This window comes from Diadema antillarum, unplaced genomic scaffold, assembly GCF_040938485.1.
Source record: "Diadema antillarum isolate AM-2024a unplaced genomic scaffold, OU_Dant_1.0 scf00000132, whole genome shotgun sequence".
NCBI lineage: Eukaryota > Metazoa > Echinodermata > Echinoidea > Diadematoida > Diadematidae > Diadema > Diadema antillarum.
Window position 1 is genome coordinate 1,925,001 of NW_027271021.1, and position 15,000 is coordinate 1,940,000.

A 15,000-nucleotide genomic window follows, 5' to 3' on the forward strand; every position below is an offset into this window, starting at 1 on the left:
CTACTTTTCACCCAATCCTACTGGAACAATGCTAACACAGTTTAGACTCATACTTCTTACACTGGAGATGGCCATCTTAATAAGCAAAACATAACAGTAAAATCATATGGAGTCAAAAGGGGCCTGCGCTTTCCATCTTAGCAAAATCTTTGTCAGAGGCAAAATTACAAACATACAGGGCAAGCAGAAAGTTCAGGTCCCTTTGGACTCCATTTATACTCCAATGGCTCACCACTATTGGATAAGCAGTTTTCAGCAGCTTTTTTGTTACATTTAGTACATGTATGATTATACTAAACTAGCCATAGATTACAGAATATTGCCCATTCTTTTCTTCTTTTTCTTTCCCCTTGCCACAATTCAAAACAACTATTGTTGGCTGATATTTAGTCCCAGAAAACATCAGAATACAATTATCAGACATGGAATATGTTGTTGCTTGCCCGGCACAAGGGTCCAAGCATCAAATTTCAACCCCAAAATCGAATTTGGGTTTGAGCCATAATTCGACATACTTTAGAAAGCTCTTTCATATGATGTAACCATCATTTGTGTGTGTGTGTGTGTGTGTGTGTGTGTGTGTGTGTGTGTGTGTGTGTGTGTGTGTGTGTGCGTGTGTGTGTGTTATTTTTCTGCCACGCAGCCTTACGGCCCTTTTGCCAAGTAGGTGACATTGTTCTGATGTTCCCTTTAGACATGTCAACAAAACATCGTAGTTACACAAAACATTGCAATTCGAGTTCCGAAAGCAACCCATTTTTTTCCACATTTCCAACTGAAGGCTCACAGCTCAAGATATGTTACAGTCTAATTTGATAACAAGCAGGATTATTGGCACACAGAATTGGACCACTTTATATGTCCTAATACTAAACATGATATCAGAAGTTGTCTACCTAAAGTGTAATAAGGCTTTACTGAGATAGTTGATGCATGATGCTTTGTCAATTTGTTTGACTGAGTGAATCAGATGCTGTTGATTTGATGGTAGCACATCGTCATGAATTAGCACACTGCTAATGAAGGCTCGTGTAATGGAAAGACCCAGTCATCTGAGGATGACATGAAATGCAGCCCATTGGGGAGGTCATCTTGGCCCAAGGCAATTGAACAATATTTCCATCTGGACCATGGACTGGACCATGGCTTATTAAAACTTCTGAGCACTGCTAAACACCATCATCACACCTTTTCTATCATGTATGCTTACCACATTGTCACATAAACCACATGAGAATGATACAAAAAAGAATCAGCATTACATTCTAACCTCTATGCCAAAATCCTTGGTTTACATATGACATTCCACATTATAACTTGGGTTTAAGAATGCAGCCAATCAGAAGCACTGAAATGAGTCATGTGCGCTCTCTTTATTTCTTCCTCAATGCATGGGAGTGTAAAAAGTGTACAGCTAAAAGGTATAACAACACTGTATCTTGCTCTATCCCATACAATATTACAGATTGCGTTGTGCAGCTGTCAGTACTGTGCGAACTGCTTCCTTTGGGTCACATGGTCGTCTGCACGGCCATTCAAACAGCCGCTGCATTGTATTACAATATAGTGTTTTACCAGCCGATATCATATAGCTTTTATACCCATTTTATAAAACAAATAATGCACAGGCTCAAGCTTGTGATGTTAGTGGAGATGCAGCTCACCCTCGGGTATTCACAATAGCATGCATGTCACACCACTGTAAATATCCTCGAGTGCGCTGCATCTCCACCAACGCACTCTCACCTGTGCATTATTCATATGATACTAACCCACTTCTCAAATAAGCCTTCATTTGAATTGGATCAAATGGTCCCAATGTGCATTTTCCCCTCAATTCCAACAAAACAATCATTTTGTCAAGCTAAGTTTCAGGAATATATATGTTCCTCTGGAGTCTTTATTACCTTCATAGGATGTACATAATTACTGTACATGGGTTGTATTATAAGAAGTAATAAATATCACATTTAGACTTTAACCTCTAGCATGACAATAAATGTGATTTCTTAACATGAAATAGTACAGTATCTTTTGCTTCCTTGTTTTCTTTGCGGAAATACATTTGCCAAAAGCATTATCATATGCTACTGAAAATAGATGAACAGATACATCCAACCACAGAGAATGAAAAGGCATTCATAACCACTATCAGTGCAACATAGAAACTCCACTGCTCTGATGGAATGCTAATGATGAAATATGCTGAGAATTTGTACCATTATTTTTCTTGCAACCTTTGCTTCTGCAGCCAGTCAGTTGGCCAGTCCTTGACACTTTGGCTGAATGATGCAGTATTTGGTAGCCCAGTGTGCCAATTAAAAATCTGTTATTTCCTAGATTTATTTCTTCTTAGTACTGTACCCTGGTTAATCAACAACAACAAAAAAATTGGTAAAAGTAATTTTCAGTGCTTTACGCAAAAATGTTTGTTCCGTAGTCTGAACACAACAATAAATGAAAGCTAATACATCAAATAATTCCCATAATTTACGCAATTGTAATTGTTTTTCTCTCTCTGATTACAGTATTGAACAGTAGAATAATAATGCCCTGCCACTAAAGTGACGGTATAGGCAATGTATGCACGTAAAACTCAGCAGCAGTACCAGTACCACTGCACTACGCATCATCAGTCCACATACGAAAAGAAGTACATGTAATATGGGCTTGTGGACTAAAATGGCTTCTATCTAAATGACTGTCCAGAATCCTAACAATGTTTTCAGTACAGAAAACACTGTAATTATAGTAACTGGATTAAACGTGTCATACTGGGATGAATTGACATCAGGATCGATATCACCGATCGCTAAAATTTGGCCAGAATGATAGCAGTGTGCGACTGTACATACAATGTTTTATTAATAATACAAGGTGGCACTACACAATGAAGTAGCCAAGGGTATGATGGTACCCAGGGTTACGGCATGCCTCATCATATCACACTTGTACAAAAACAACCGTAAAGACAAACACTGGAACACTTTTATTATCTTTGACATAGATGAAACATGTTTTGCCAATGACATAATCCTACTCATGCATACAAAGAAGAGTCTTATTAGTGTAAGCACTGCTTTTCCAAAGAGCCTAGCCATCAAGTCTTGTTTGCTTGTGTACATTTTTCCACATGACATAATAGGTGGATAGCCCATATTTAGCTGTACCAGCTGGTCTTCCAAGGGGTCCAGCTGTATTTACAAAGTTTACACCTGGATCAACGAGGGGTATTTTGGGTAAAACATCTTCTCCAAAGATTAACGTACCACGGAGGATTTGAGTCTACGTGTAGGATCTCTTTTTTGTTATTCTTAAGGGGTGCTTCACAAAAAATTTGAGTCAATCTTAAAAGTCAACATCAACTTAAAATTACAGTAAGCCATTGGTTTCCCAGTTCATCAACTTTTCAGAATCCACTTCAAATTGTTGTCAGAATTTACAGAAAAATTCCTTTGTCACTGATTTAATTTTGTATAATAATGACTTCATGAAATAGTCTCAAAATTTGTCATTTTTAGGAGGAAGCTAGAAAATCATTGAAGACACACACAGCATAATAAAAGCTTAAGTACATCTTAACTTTTAAGATCGTCTTAAAATTCTTTGTGATACAATCCGCAGAAGACTTATCCAGCATACCCCATGGCTCTGACAGTGAAATCTGCTCTAGTTATTAGTTTTTCTCTGTATCCAAAAGAGGTCCAAAAGTCACTCTGAAAACTGATTCTCTGCATGACATCACTTGATCATGTGACTGTCATGTAGCCTCTTTAATAGGGAATCGTGTGTCTGTGATGTGATATCAGATAATGCCTTTACAATACACAAAGCAAACCTTAAAAAAAGCATTTTATTGCAAAGGTATAAAGAACAAGCAGGTTGTAAATGAAGGATTTATGAATGCTAGCACAGGAATTTAATATTGAATCCTGGTAATGACCTTTTTGTTTTAGCAAGCAAAGAAGAGAATGCATTCAAACATCCTTGGTAACCACAGTTTTGTAAGACAGTTAACCGTCATACATATCAACTAATATCATATAAAAACAGTGCAAGAAAATGGATGGGCACTTGGGCATTAGATACACAGGAGAAAACTCATTCCACATTGAAAAACTCAAACAGGCAAGACAGATTGTCTAAATTGTAGTGCACATCAGCTCTGTTTTACAGGCAGGCTCTTTCACTTTTTTTTTTTGGTTCAACCAAAACCACAAATATACGTACATGTGTATGTAACAAATTTCTTGATAATATACACTCTATCAAGGAAAATAGGCTCCTGAATGATTCCCTTCTTCCAATATCTGAGTACAGTGCCCTTTACACTAACAAGTGCATGCTGAAGTACTTTTCACTATAAATGTTTGATGGAGAAGTACAATGTATCACAGATGATGGACTACTATGCCAATACAACCTTGGTTGAAAGAAAACAAAAATATTAACACATCGCATCTCAGAAATATGCATAATTACTCCTAGATATGCAGTAACTCCATCATGACAAGGGTGTAACATCCCATGGTAAGGTAGGAGGAGCATTCCTCTGGAATTCAGTCGAAGGAGAGGACAATGGAAAAAAAAAATCCAAGCATATCCAGAAAATCACATCCCAACTTGCCACCCCTCCCCCACAAAAAAAAAAACACCCAGAAATAAATGAGGGGGTCAGTACAATATAGTGCTAACCCACAAAATAGTCATTTTGAGATAATCGCTGTTGAATGTTAGGAAAGTCCATACATTGTACATTAATAAAACATGGATTTTTTACCATCTTATTGGTTGAATTCAAATATGATATTTTCACGGAGGTTAGAGTGAAGGATAAGGATTATGAAAATGCATGTAACTCAAGTTTGACAAAAGTGTGGGTTAGCATTATATTGCACCGACCCCCTCAAATATACATATAGAAAATGACAATATTTGTAGCTTCCACAGTTTATTGGATGTGATCAAGGAATGAATAAATTGTGTTACTCTGAGGAATATCCATGTAAGCAGTGGCTTTAAAGTTAGATGCTCTCATTTGCAAACCTCAAATATGTACTCTTTCAAGAGCTTGAAAACATGAGAAGACTTGTCCACGTACTGGGGGAATTTTTGCCACCACTAATCAGCCACATGGTACATAAAAAAAAATGTGTGATTCAATCTCACACGCGGATGGACACAGCAAATATAACCACAAGAGATATTACTGTAAAGGAAGTGCTTATTATGCCACAAGAAGTTATGATGCAGAGTAAAATATGAAAAGGTAACCTCTGTATAATTCATGGGTTTTACAGAGATCGGTTAAAGAGCATAAAATGTCCACATTGTAACACCTAAAATTATCGCATCTTCAAAATGCTACACACAACCTGCTCTCAACAGGACAGTTCTAGATCTCCCATATCCATTATTGATATAGTATTTAAAAGTAGGAGATTGCTTCAATGGGGGAATTATTGCAGTTCTATCCTGGTTATTTCTTTCTGTAGACAGGCCTCACAATCCATGACTTCCTCAACCAGTACAGGCCTTCTAATTTCAGACATACACAAATTACAGATCTGAGCAGCAGACAGCTAAAGGGGAATGAAACCTAAATATATATGTGGATTGAATAAATGCAGCAATAGTAGCAGAACACATCAGTGAACGTTTGAGGAAAATTGAAAAATCTATTCAAAATCATGAATGTTTAAAGTTTGGTGATGCCATTGCAGGATGAAGAGATTATAACAGATTGGGTTGTCACATATGAAGAATGATATAAAGAAAATATACAGAAAATTCAGCATACTTTCACTTTTCTAGAATAATGATTAACACTTTCAGAAAGCAGGGGGAATAATATTACCCTTAACATTTGTCAGTAATTAGTCAAAGGAATGTATACTTTTCAAGAAAAATGATATTTTGTTTGATTTTCTTTATGCTTTCTCTATACTCTTCTTCATATGTACTGTCACAAACTGTAGTAGTCTTCTCATCAACGATGGTCGCACCAAAACTCTAAAAATTTAAAACTTTTGAACCGATTGTCTGATTTTTCACTAATTTTCACTGATGTGATCTACTGATATTGCTGCATTCACTGCAATAATCCACATGTATATTTAGGTTCCTTTGCTCTTTAAAGATCCATTTCCTTCTTTCACAGAAGATACAGAAATCAAATCCAACTGCGCAGACGACTTCAGCAGACATCACGAGGCCGAGCCGTAGAAGAAGTTGATGGCTCTGTTCACGTCGAAGTCGGCGACCTGGACCAGCTTTTCCAGATCCTCGGCGGAGATGGCGTCTCCGATGACCTCCTTCACCCTGGCGATACACTCCAGCATCTGCTGCCTGTCCATAGCGACGGCATTGGTGGCGCTCTCTTCATCCGACGACATGGAGTCGCTGTCAGAGTGTAAGGGTTGTGAGTGCTGCATTTGGAGATAGAGATAAAGAGAGAGAGAGTAGAGGCATAGCATTTTAAAATAATTTCATGTCAATCTGTTTCACACATGTTCTGATTCTCTTGACAAGACCGTGAGATGAACAGCTTCACATGAAGTGATAAAAACCAAATGACCTGATACTGCAAAACACATGATTTCTTTTCTGCAGAAATTGCATTTGTAGATGTAACTACCATTTACTGATTTGAACAAAAAATGAAAATAAAAAGCATGCGAATAGAATGTGCTACAATGAAAAGAATAGGAGATACAGCATCAATGAAAGTAATCATTTTGAGCACAGAAATGCAAAGATAGACTATGTGAGTACTGGGAAAGGTAAGAAAATTTGAAGAAATAAATAAAGGTATGCTTGCATTGCAGTAAAAATGCAAAAACATAAACAGCCATTTTCCCTTTAAAATCTTGAAGCAACAAGATAGGTTTCAGATAAGCAAAGAAAGTTAAAAAAGGTATACCCTCACATTATCATCATGGCAGTGGTTCTTTCTGAAGTGTACTAGCTCAGACAAAAGGAATACCTCAAATATAGAAACCTCATTCTGCCAGATTCCATCTTGGAATTTAGGGCTGAGAGTTAAAGCACACATGCTTTGTCACAATTAACTGGGGTGTCTGAATTCAGACAAATCACAGGCTCCCAGACCTTTACCTTGAATAAACTATATCTGTATCATATGAAATGTCTCCTGGATAATAACTCCTCCCCATCCCCCCCCCCCCCCCACACCTTTGAGGTGCTCATTTCAGACAATGCTCACCTCACTTTTATAATCATCAGCCAGCAGACTTTACAGGCGGCACATCTTACTCTTACTTTTTACAATTGCTGAAGAACTGAATCCCATACTTTCGTTACAGTATTTCACACTGAATTGCTATCCAAATATTGCTTTCACCTTTGCACAATCACAAATTTATTTGCTCAGGACTTATTGCAATTGGGCAAAAATCTCTAAATCTCCGTGCCATAAACTTCAATGATTAGAAAAAGAAAAGAAACAGCAACTGCTTCCAATGAAAGCTTTCTTGATCCAGGACATGATTTAGTCCAAAACTGTTACAGGTGTTACGTTTTCTCTTTTTTCCATAAAATATTGAGCAAGTACAGTTTCATGATGGACTTGAATGCTATTGCAAAATGATATGTTTTGCAAGATGCTGAAAGAATATTCACGGACCTGCTTCTAAATACTGCAACTGATTTGTTAATGAGGACTGAAACACAGTCTAAAGCTCCGATAAATGACAAATTTAAAGTCAGGCTTTCCAGTTAGGAGTTAGAGTATTATTTGGAAAAAATGATGCGATAAAAGATACGTTACTTGATCTATTTCTTTTTATTGTTTCCAAATTCATTATGTCCATCATGTAAATGAAATCTCAAAGCAATGAATTCGTTTATATATGCAAATTGATCACCAATATTTATTCGAGAAATGCAAGAAACCTTGACTTTGTTGATCAGTAATATCCCTGTGCATGCATAGCTTCTATCTTTTGTGATCCTCATATAATCATTATATCTGTCTTTAATATCCACCACCAAGCAGAGCAGCAAAAAGCATGAATGACTGGCACTTGTTAAAACTGCCACCAAAATGCACAATTAATGTTGGATCAACTTCACATCTGTGGTTTGAGCAGGCCTTGATCCCGCAACTATTCACAACTATCTCTTTCCCCTCACTGTTTGCCTTTTTTTTTTTAAGGGGGAGACCAAACAGTGCTTACTTAATAAGTTACTAGTCAGTGAAATATGGGGTTTAGTGATGAAAAAGGATATACAGATAGCCCTCAAACAACAAGGTCACAGATGTGTTAAGTATTCTTGCTAATGCGCATAATACACTGTCAAAAGTTTGTCTTTTTTACCTCAGTCTGTTGGACTATGGAATAGCCTGCCCCAAATCCACGTCAACTACACCTCCTGTAAACGTTTCAAAGTGAGAATTCAGTCAGCCATGCTCTGCCTTGCTCTATTAATAGCGGTCTTTGGTGTTTTGGCAATGCAAATATGCAAAAAACAAAACAAAAAAGGAAACAAAAAAAAAAAACCCCCACACATACATCTGCAGTAGTGAGATTGCTCAGAATCCAAAATTCTCAAAACATGAACGAGTTCACTCTTTTAAATCTATACCAACTATGGGCATTCTTCAGAGTGATTACAGTAGTGTATTCACTCAATTTGAAACCACTAAAGCAAAAAACCAAGATTACTTGACCAAAAATGATTTGTTCTAACACGTGATGATGGACCTTACTGTGGCGTCATCGAAAGTGCATGAGCATTGTGATTTGATTTTTGCCAATCTATGTCAAAAATGAATCTTAACCTTCTCGTCGGCATAATTTCTGCCTGTAGGTGAGCGTCACATGGAAGACACGTATCACTCTCTACGCAGGAGTAAGGTTCTGTTTTCTCCCATGAAATTATCCCAAAATGAGGGATTATCTGATTTACTGTTTTACCAGTGTGAAGGGAGAGGATATGTGAAATAACTAAAACCGAGAGAGAAATGTAAAGAAAATCTCACTAAGTTCAAGTGGGGAAAATCATGTAGCCACAATTATAACCAATTTGCATTTATATTAAATCATAGGAAACGTCTACACCTTACATTTTACTCCGATAACACAAAAAACTATAATTTAGAACGATAACCAGATTTTGATGAAAATGTGGGCAATAACACCTTATCGACATGAGTTTTAAGAAAAATTTGAAACCAAATTTAACCTCTATGCCTATGAAGTGTTCATCATTAACAAAATAGTTACACTCTTTTTAGGGGTACCACGGATCATTATTATACTTTAAATTACCAGCTACAGCACCTTGACCTTTACATTATTGTGCATATACAACTGAATGTTTAGTTGTTTATGAATTACATGTAGAGCATATTGTGTGTGATTTCATGCTTTTCATAATAAATATAAAGGAAACACACAAGAGTGATATAAGCAATGGTACTCTCAGCAATACATCTTACTGGACATCTGTCAAGACTCTTTCAAACTAATATTCACTTCCCTCCCTTATCTTCTTTTTGAAAGAGGATTCTCTAAATTTGAAGTGCAACGACACTCTGTCTTAAAGATGACTTTGATATACGATGAAAAGAATAAATAAAAACCATCAGAATGGCACATGTTTCACTATTATCAATCAATAAAATATGAAAATAATGGAATGTTGACATTTCACCATTCAAAAGAGAGAGAAAGAGAGTGAGATTTGTTACAACCACAATGCAACTTGATGAGGAAATGATGACAAACACTTACAAATATCAGTCACTTACCTATACACAGAATTGCACTAAATTTCCTTCATTTAAAATTAAATACAAAAGCAGAACTTGTATCCTCTTTGCTATCAATGCAGCATTGTAATGGCCAGGCAATATAATGCCTTAGAAAGGAGGAGTTTTAGCTGCTGAATTATTCACCCAAAACACGATTTTTGAAAAGATATTTGCACACTAATCAATGACATAGGAGTGAGGTGATGACATCATGGTCTAGAGTAATTTGTGCTATAATGTAACCATCTCATGAAAATATAAGAAACTTCATAGTTCCACATCTTTTCTTTTTTAATTTCATGTCAGCTTCTAACACAATGTCTGCCAATCTCTATGTTCGTTTTTACTCCATCTATAACATTCAAAATGACTGTGAAGTGACACTGCACTCTGACGATAAATTCAATGATATTTTCTGTTTTAGGTGAATTTCATTTGATCGCCCAGCTCACTGGACGGAAGTCACTGTACCTTCTTGCTTCCCACGTGCATAAGTTCCTGGGCGATTTTCTCTATACTGTCCTCTGACGAAGAATCTGAGCTGGAGTCGAGTGTTTCCTTGTAGTGGCCCGTGCCATCCATTTTGGTGTCACTCCTGTAAGAATTGGTGAAAACTGGCATGTATAAGCTCTTTCATCGAGCTATTCTATTTGTTTTAATTTTGTGCTACTGAGTGATGATTCATAGAGACTACATTTTCAGCCAATTAGCTTTTGACAGTTGACCGACCAATGTCCATATAATGGTCATATCTTCTTTCTGGTCACTGATATTGATTACATTTAGTCAATTTTCTGGCAAAAGCTGAAGCAGTGTCAATGAATGCCCAAAATTCAACCTCTGAATTCTTAAATATATTTTAATTCTAAGTTTGCTCAATTTGACTTAGGTTACACGAGATGAAACAAAAGACGCACCAGAGTCTGATGTCAATTTGGAGTCTCGGAACTAAGAACTAAAAAGTCAAAGTACATGCATACAGGTCCACATTTTCATCAACTAATTGAGTTACCATATGAAATAAAGACTTTATTTACTAATAAGGATAGACAGATCATCCAAAACTGTAAACACAGTGACTCTACCATTGTTCCTGGCAGACAGAATAAACTGTGACCAAGACTGCAAAGAATACGATACATCAAAGTTAAGTCATGATGTTGCTCAGTCTCTTTACACAACAATTATTATTATTATTATATTATTATTATTATTATTATTATTATTATTATTATTATTATTATTATTATTATTATTATTATTATTATTATTATTATCATTATCATTATTATTATTATTATTATTATCATTATTATTATCATCATTATCAATATTATCATTATTATTATTATTATTATTATTATTATTATTATTATTATTATTATCATTATTATTACCACTATTATCATTATCATTACTATTATCATTATTCTTGTATTACCATGAAAATGGCTGCGCAACTATACTTCTCACTGGTATTGCCAAACATCGACTACTGTTGTACTGTTTGGGGCACATGCACCAAGACTAACTTTGTCAAATAACAAAGGGTACAAAGCAAAGCTGCCCGACTCGTAATGCAGGCAGACTATTATTCTCCCGTTCACAACTTGTTGAACAGATTGAGGTGGCAAAGTGTACAAGAACGCATTGAGTATCAGTACTGCGTAGCTGTATATAAAGTCTTGAACGGATTAGCCCCATCATACTTATGTCCTATGGCTTCAAGGCGTCAAGTAACGTACGAAACTCGATATGCCTTATCTTGCCCATTGTTCATCCCCATGCCTAAAACAGAATACAAAAAACGTACATTTTCCTTCTTCGCTTGCTCTCTTTTCAATAATCTTCCCAGATTTATTCAATCGTCAAACTGCCTCGAAAGGTTTAAAAGACAAATTCGATCAGCAAATATAAACTCAGCTTTTTGACATGTTAAGATGATGAGCAATTGAGAGTTTATACATATTAGTATGCATTCGTTTCTGTATCATTATGTTTCTCAATGCTCATTGTTTTTAGTACATTATGATATTATGATTTTTGATCTTGCCTTTGGTACTATTTTTATATGTGCTAATTTTTTTTTTTATCCTTGAATCTAAATCTGTGTATGATAACGCATCTCTATTTTCTCACATTTTTCTTTTACCTTTCATATGTTTGTTTCGACTACTTTTTTCTTCTCTTTTCTTTTTGTTTGCGTTACACTGTGTAAACCTACCTGCAATATTTCAATATTCTGAACAAAGTGTGAAAGTGTACTTTTTACTCATTGCCATATCACTTTTTGGCCGTTATTTTTGAACATTCTGGTAACATAATTCATTTTGTTTTTGCAAATGGTAATCTCCTGCTGTTTTTACTTTTGATTTGTTAATTTTGTATCTTTTTTTTTTTACTTATGTAGATATCACATCTTGCTTGTTTCTATATGTTCGTTTGCTTTCTTTTTGTTGCTGTTGTATTATGTGATTTTTACTCGCAATATGTATTATTTGTAACAGGGCTCACTTGAAAAGCAGGCCCTTGGGCCCTGAACGTGACTACCCTGTTCTTTTTTTAAATAAAACTGAATAACTAAAATGAAAATAAATTACTATCATCATTATTATTATCATCATCATTATTATCATCATCATTATCATCATTATTATCATTATTATCATGATTATTATTATCATGATTATTATTATCATTATTATCATTATTAATGTGCGTAATGACGAGACAGAGAGTAGGAGTTGACGTCTATCGATTATGCTGAGTTTCAGTCCAACTTTTTAAGAAGTTCATCACGAATGCCATGGGAGTTTTTTTCATTTACTTTTTCAGGCAAGAGCAAAGTATTCAGCTGCATCTCACTCTGACTTGATCCAAATCTTCAAATGTCTCTCACTCTTCACATTGTTTCAGATGCTACATTCACTCTGTAACATTCCATGTATTTATTCTGGCCATGGGAGATACAATCTTAAAAAGAGTTACTCCATATTGTAAAACTGAAAATCTATTCTTTGCAGGAGGTGTGTCTAAAGACTATGGAAGGCACAAAGAATGACTATGGTGATGTTGAAACAGTCAGACACATATTTAAAAAAAAAAAGAAAAAGAAAAGAAGATCTTGCACACTGAGATGTAGAGCATATCAGGGCAATTACCCCCAGAGGGCAATTACTCCCTGGCTAGAAATTGGTTAGTGATAAGTTTAGAGTAAAGATTAGGGTTAGGGTTACGTTCAGTGTTTGGGATAGTGATAAGTTTAGAGTAAAGATTAGGGCTAGGGTTACGTTCAGTGTTAGAGTTTGGGTTAGGGTTAAGATTAGGTTCAGGATTAGGGATAGGGTTAGGGTCAGGGGAAGGGTCCGGGGTAATTGCCCAGGGGGTAATTGCTCCAGACCCATGTAGAGATCTAGAGGAGGGCATTCTTCCACTCACTTGATCCATTCTACAAGAGACTGCACCTCCTTCTTAAGGTTCTCCGAGAGCTCCTCATAAACCTCTTGCTCCGTGATCCCCGGATGTTGCATGATGAAATTTAATGATCCTTCCTGCAATGGAACAAACGCTTTCATGATTTTGACATTGATCTTGACAAGATGGATAATGACAACTTTTTTGTGTGTGTTTTTGTTTTAGTTTATTTTTTGGTGGGGGGTTGTTTATTTGTTTTGTTTTCCCACGGATTGAAAGCTGCAAGCACATCAATATCTTCATGATTTGACATTGATCTTGCTGGGTTGATAATCTTCATTTGTTGTTGTTTGTTTGTTTGTTTATTTGTTTTCTTCAAGACTGGGAGCTGCAATCACATCAAGTTAATGTTTATGCTGCAGCTCCTCTGTTTCCCTCTGTTTCAGAAGTTTGCATCATCAGTTCATTGAAAAATCAAGCCTCTATCATCACCACACATGAAAAATTGCAAAAAAAATGCTTTCAGTTTTGGTGGAAAATAGCAAATCACTGAAATATTAAGAGATCACTACCAAATACGGTAACTCCTTTCAAACAAACTTCACTGCAATGTTTGCCACACTATATTGAAACACTGAAACGTGATTCTCTAGGTGTTACATCTATCTAACTATCACAGAATCGTGATTCGAGTGTTGTCACTGTGCAGCAGCTTTACGCCATTTGACCTGGGAAGTAAAGGTCGACTGCGTACCACCAAACATGCCTTCATCATTCACACACGAACAATGCATAGAGCACACGAATGGTGCATGTTTTCTCTGCAATCAGAAACAGCTGGAAATTGACCATGGCAACTCAGAGATACAAACACGTTTCAAAACAGCATTGCGTTTATCTACTAGCAGAAAGGTGATCGCGTCTCAAACGCGTTTCACATTGCTCTTTGAATGGAATTTCACACCAGCGTTTCTAAATGCATTTGAAAACACAGTTGCGTTTATCTATCACCAAAAAATGCCTCACACGCATTTAGGATCGTTATTCTGCCTCAAAAATTTTTGGATAAATGCACCCTTAGTTTACCAGCATGGATATTATGGAAGACTTGCTGTGCTCAAATCGTTAATTTGTCCAAAATGCCTTGGTCTTTTCAATTCTCACTCTTTCGTCAATAATCACATCACAGTTCATTTACAGCTGTCACACAAAGCAGAATACCTTGATGCTGACTGGAACTAAATTGATTTTGCTATTCAACAGAACACAACAGTACAAGTCCCACATATTCATTCATAAAAATACGTAGCAACTAAAGTAGTTTTAATTAATTTCAATATTGTATTGACCACATGTTGTAAACAAGCTGTTTGAAACATTTACCTTGTAAAATAAAGAAAAAATGAATTGATAATGCTGCAGAAACACAAAGTCTGCCATAACACTTACCCGCAAGGTTTTTGCATGGAACTGGTCTGCTAAACTGAGAAGAAACAGGACTGTATCCTCGTTGAGTTTGGACTTTAAGGCCGCCTCACAGACATGTTTCAATGTATCCACCTAGTGCATTCATGGTAAAAAGAGAATCACATGAAGTTATTACTGCAAAGATCAGCTTTGGTCTACCAATGTATGCACTGTTACATTTACTTCTTGTGTCTGAAGTCTGACACATCATCAAGATCAAAACAATTCACAATTCAATTAATTTCTGTCATAAAAGTATTCCACATAGCAGGGAAAAATTATTATCAGCAATAACAGACCATGACACGGTAATAGCAGTATGGATTTACAAATTACATAGG

General features: G+C 36.1%; 1 protein-coding gene across 1 annotated transcript in view; it reads right to left on the reverse strand.

Annotated features, from left to right (window-relative positions):
• Positions 1-4,812: 4,812 nt before the first annotated feature.
• Positions 4,813-15,000, reverse strand: part of LOC139720710 (uncharacterized) — a 36,569-nt gene continuing 26,381 nt past the window's right edge. Inside the window, exons 18-21 of the mRNA XM_071632064.1 lie at positions 14,642-14,752; positions 13,217-13,329; positions 10,250-10,373; positions 4,813-6,428 (exon numbers count right to left, since the gene is read on the reverse strand). Of these exons, the coding sequence (XP_071488165.1) occupies positions 6,207-6,428; positions 10,250-10,373; positions 13,217-13,329; positions 14,642-14,752 (570 nt within the window). The 3' untranslated portion in view covers positions 4,813-6,206. The remainder of the gene's footprint in view (positions 6,429-10,249; positions 10,374-13,216; positions 13,330-14,641; positions 14,753-15,000) is intronic.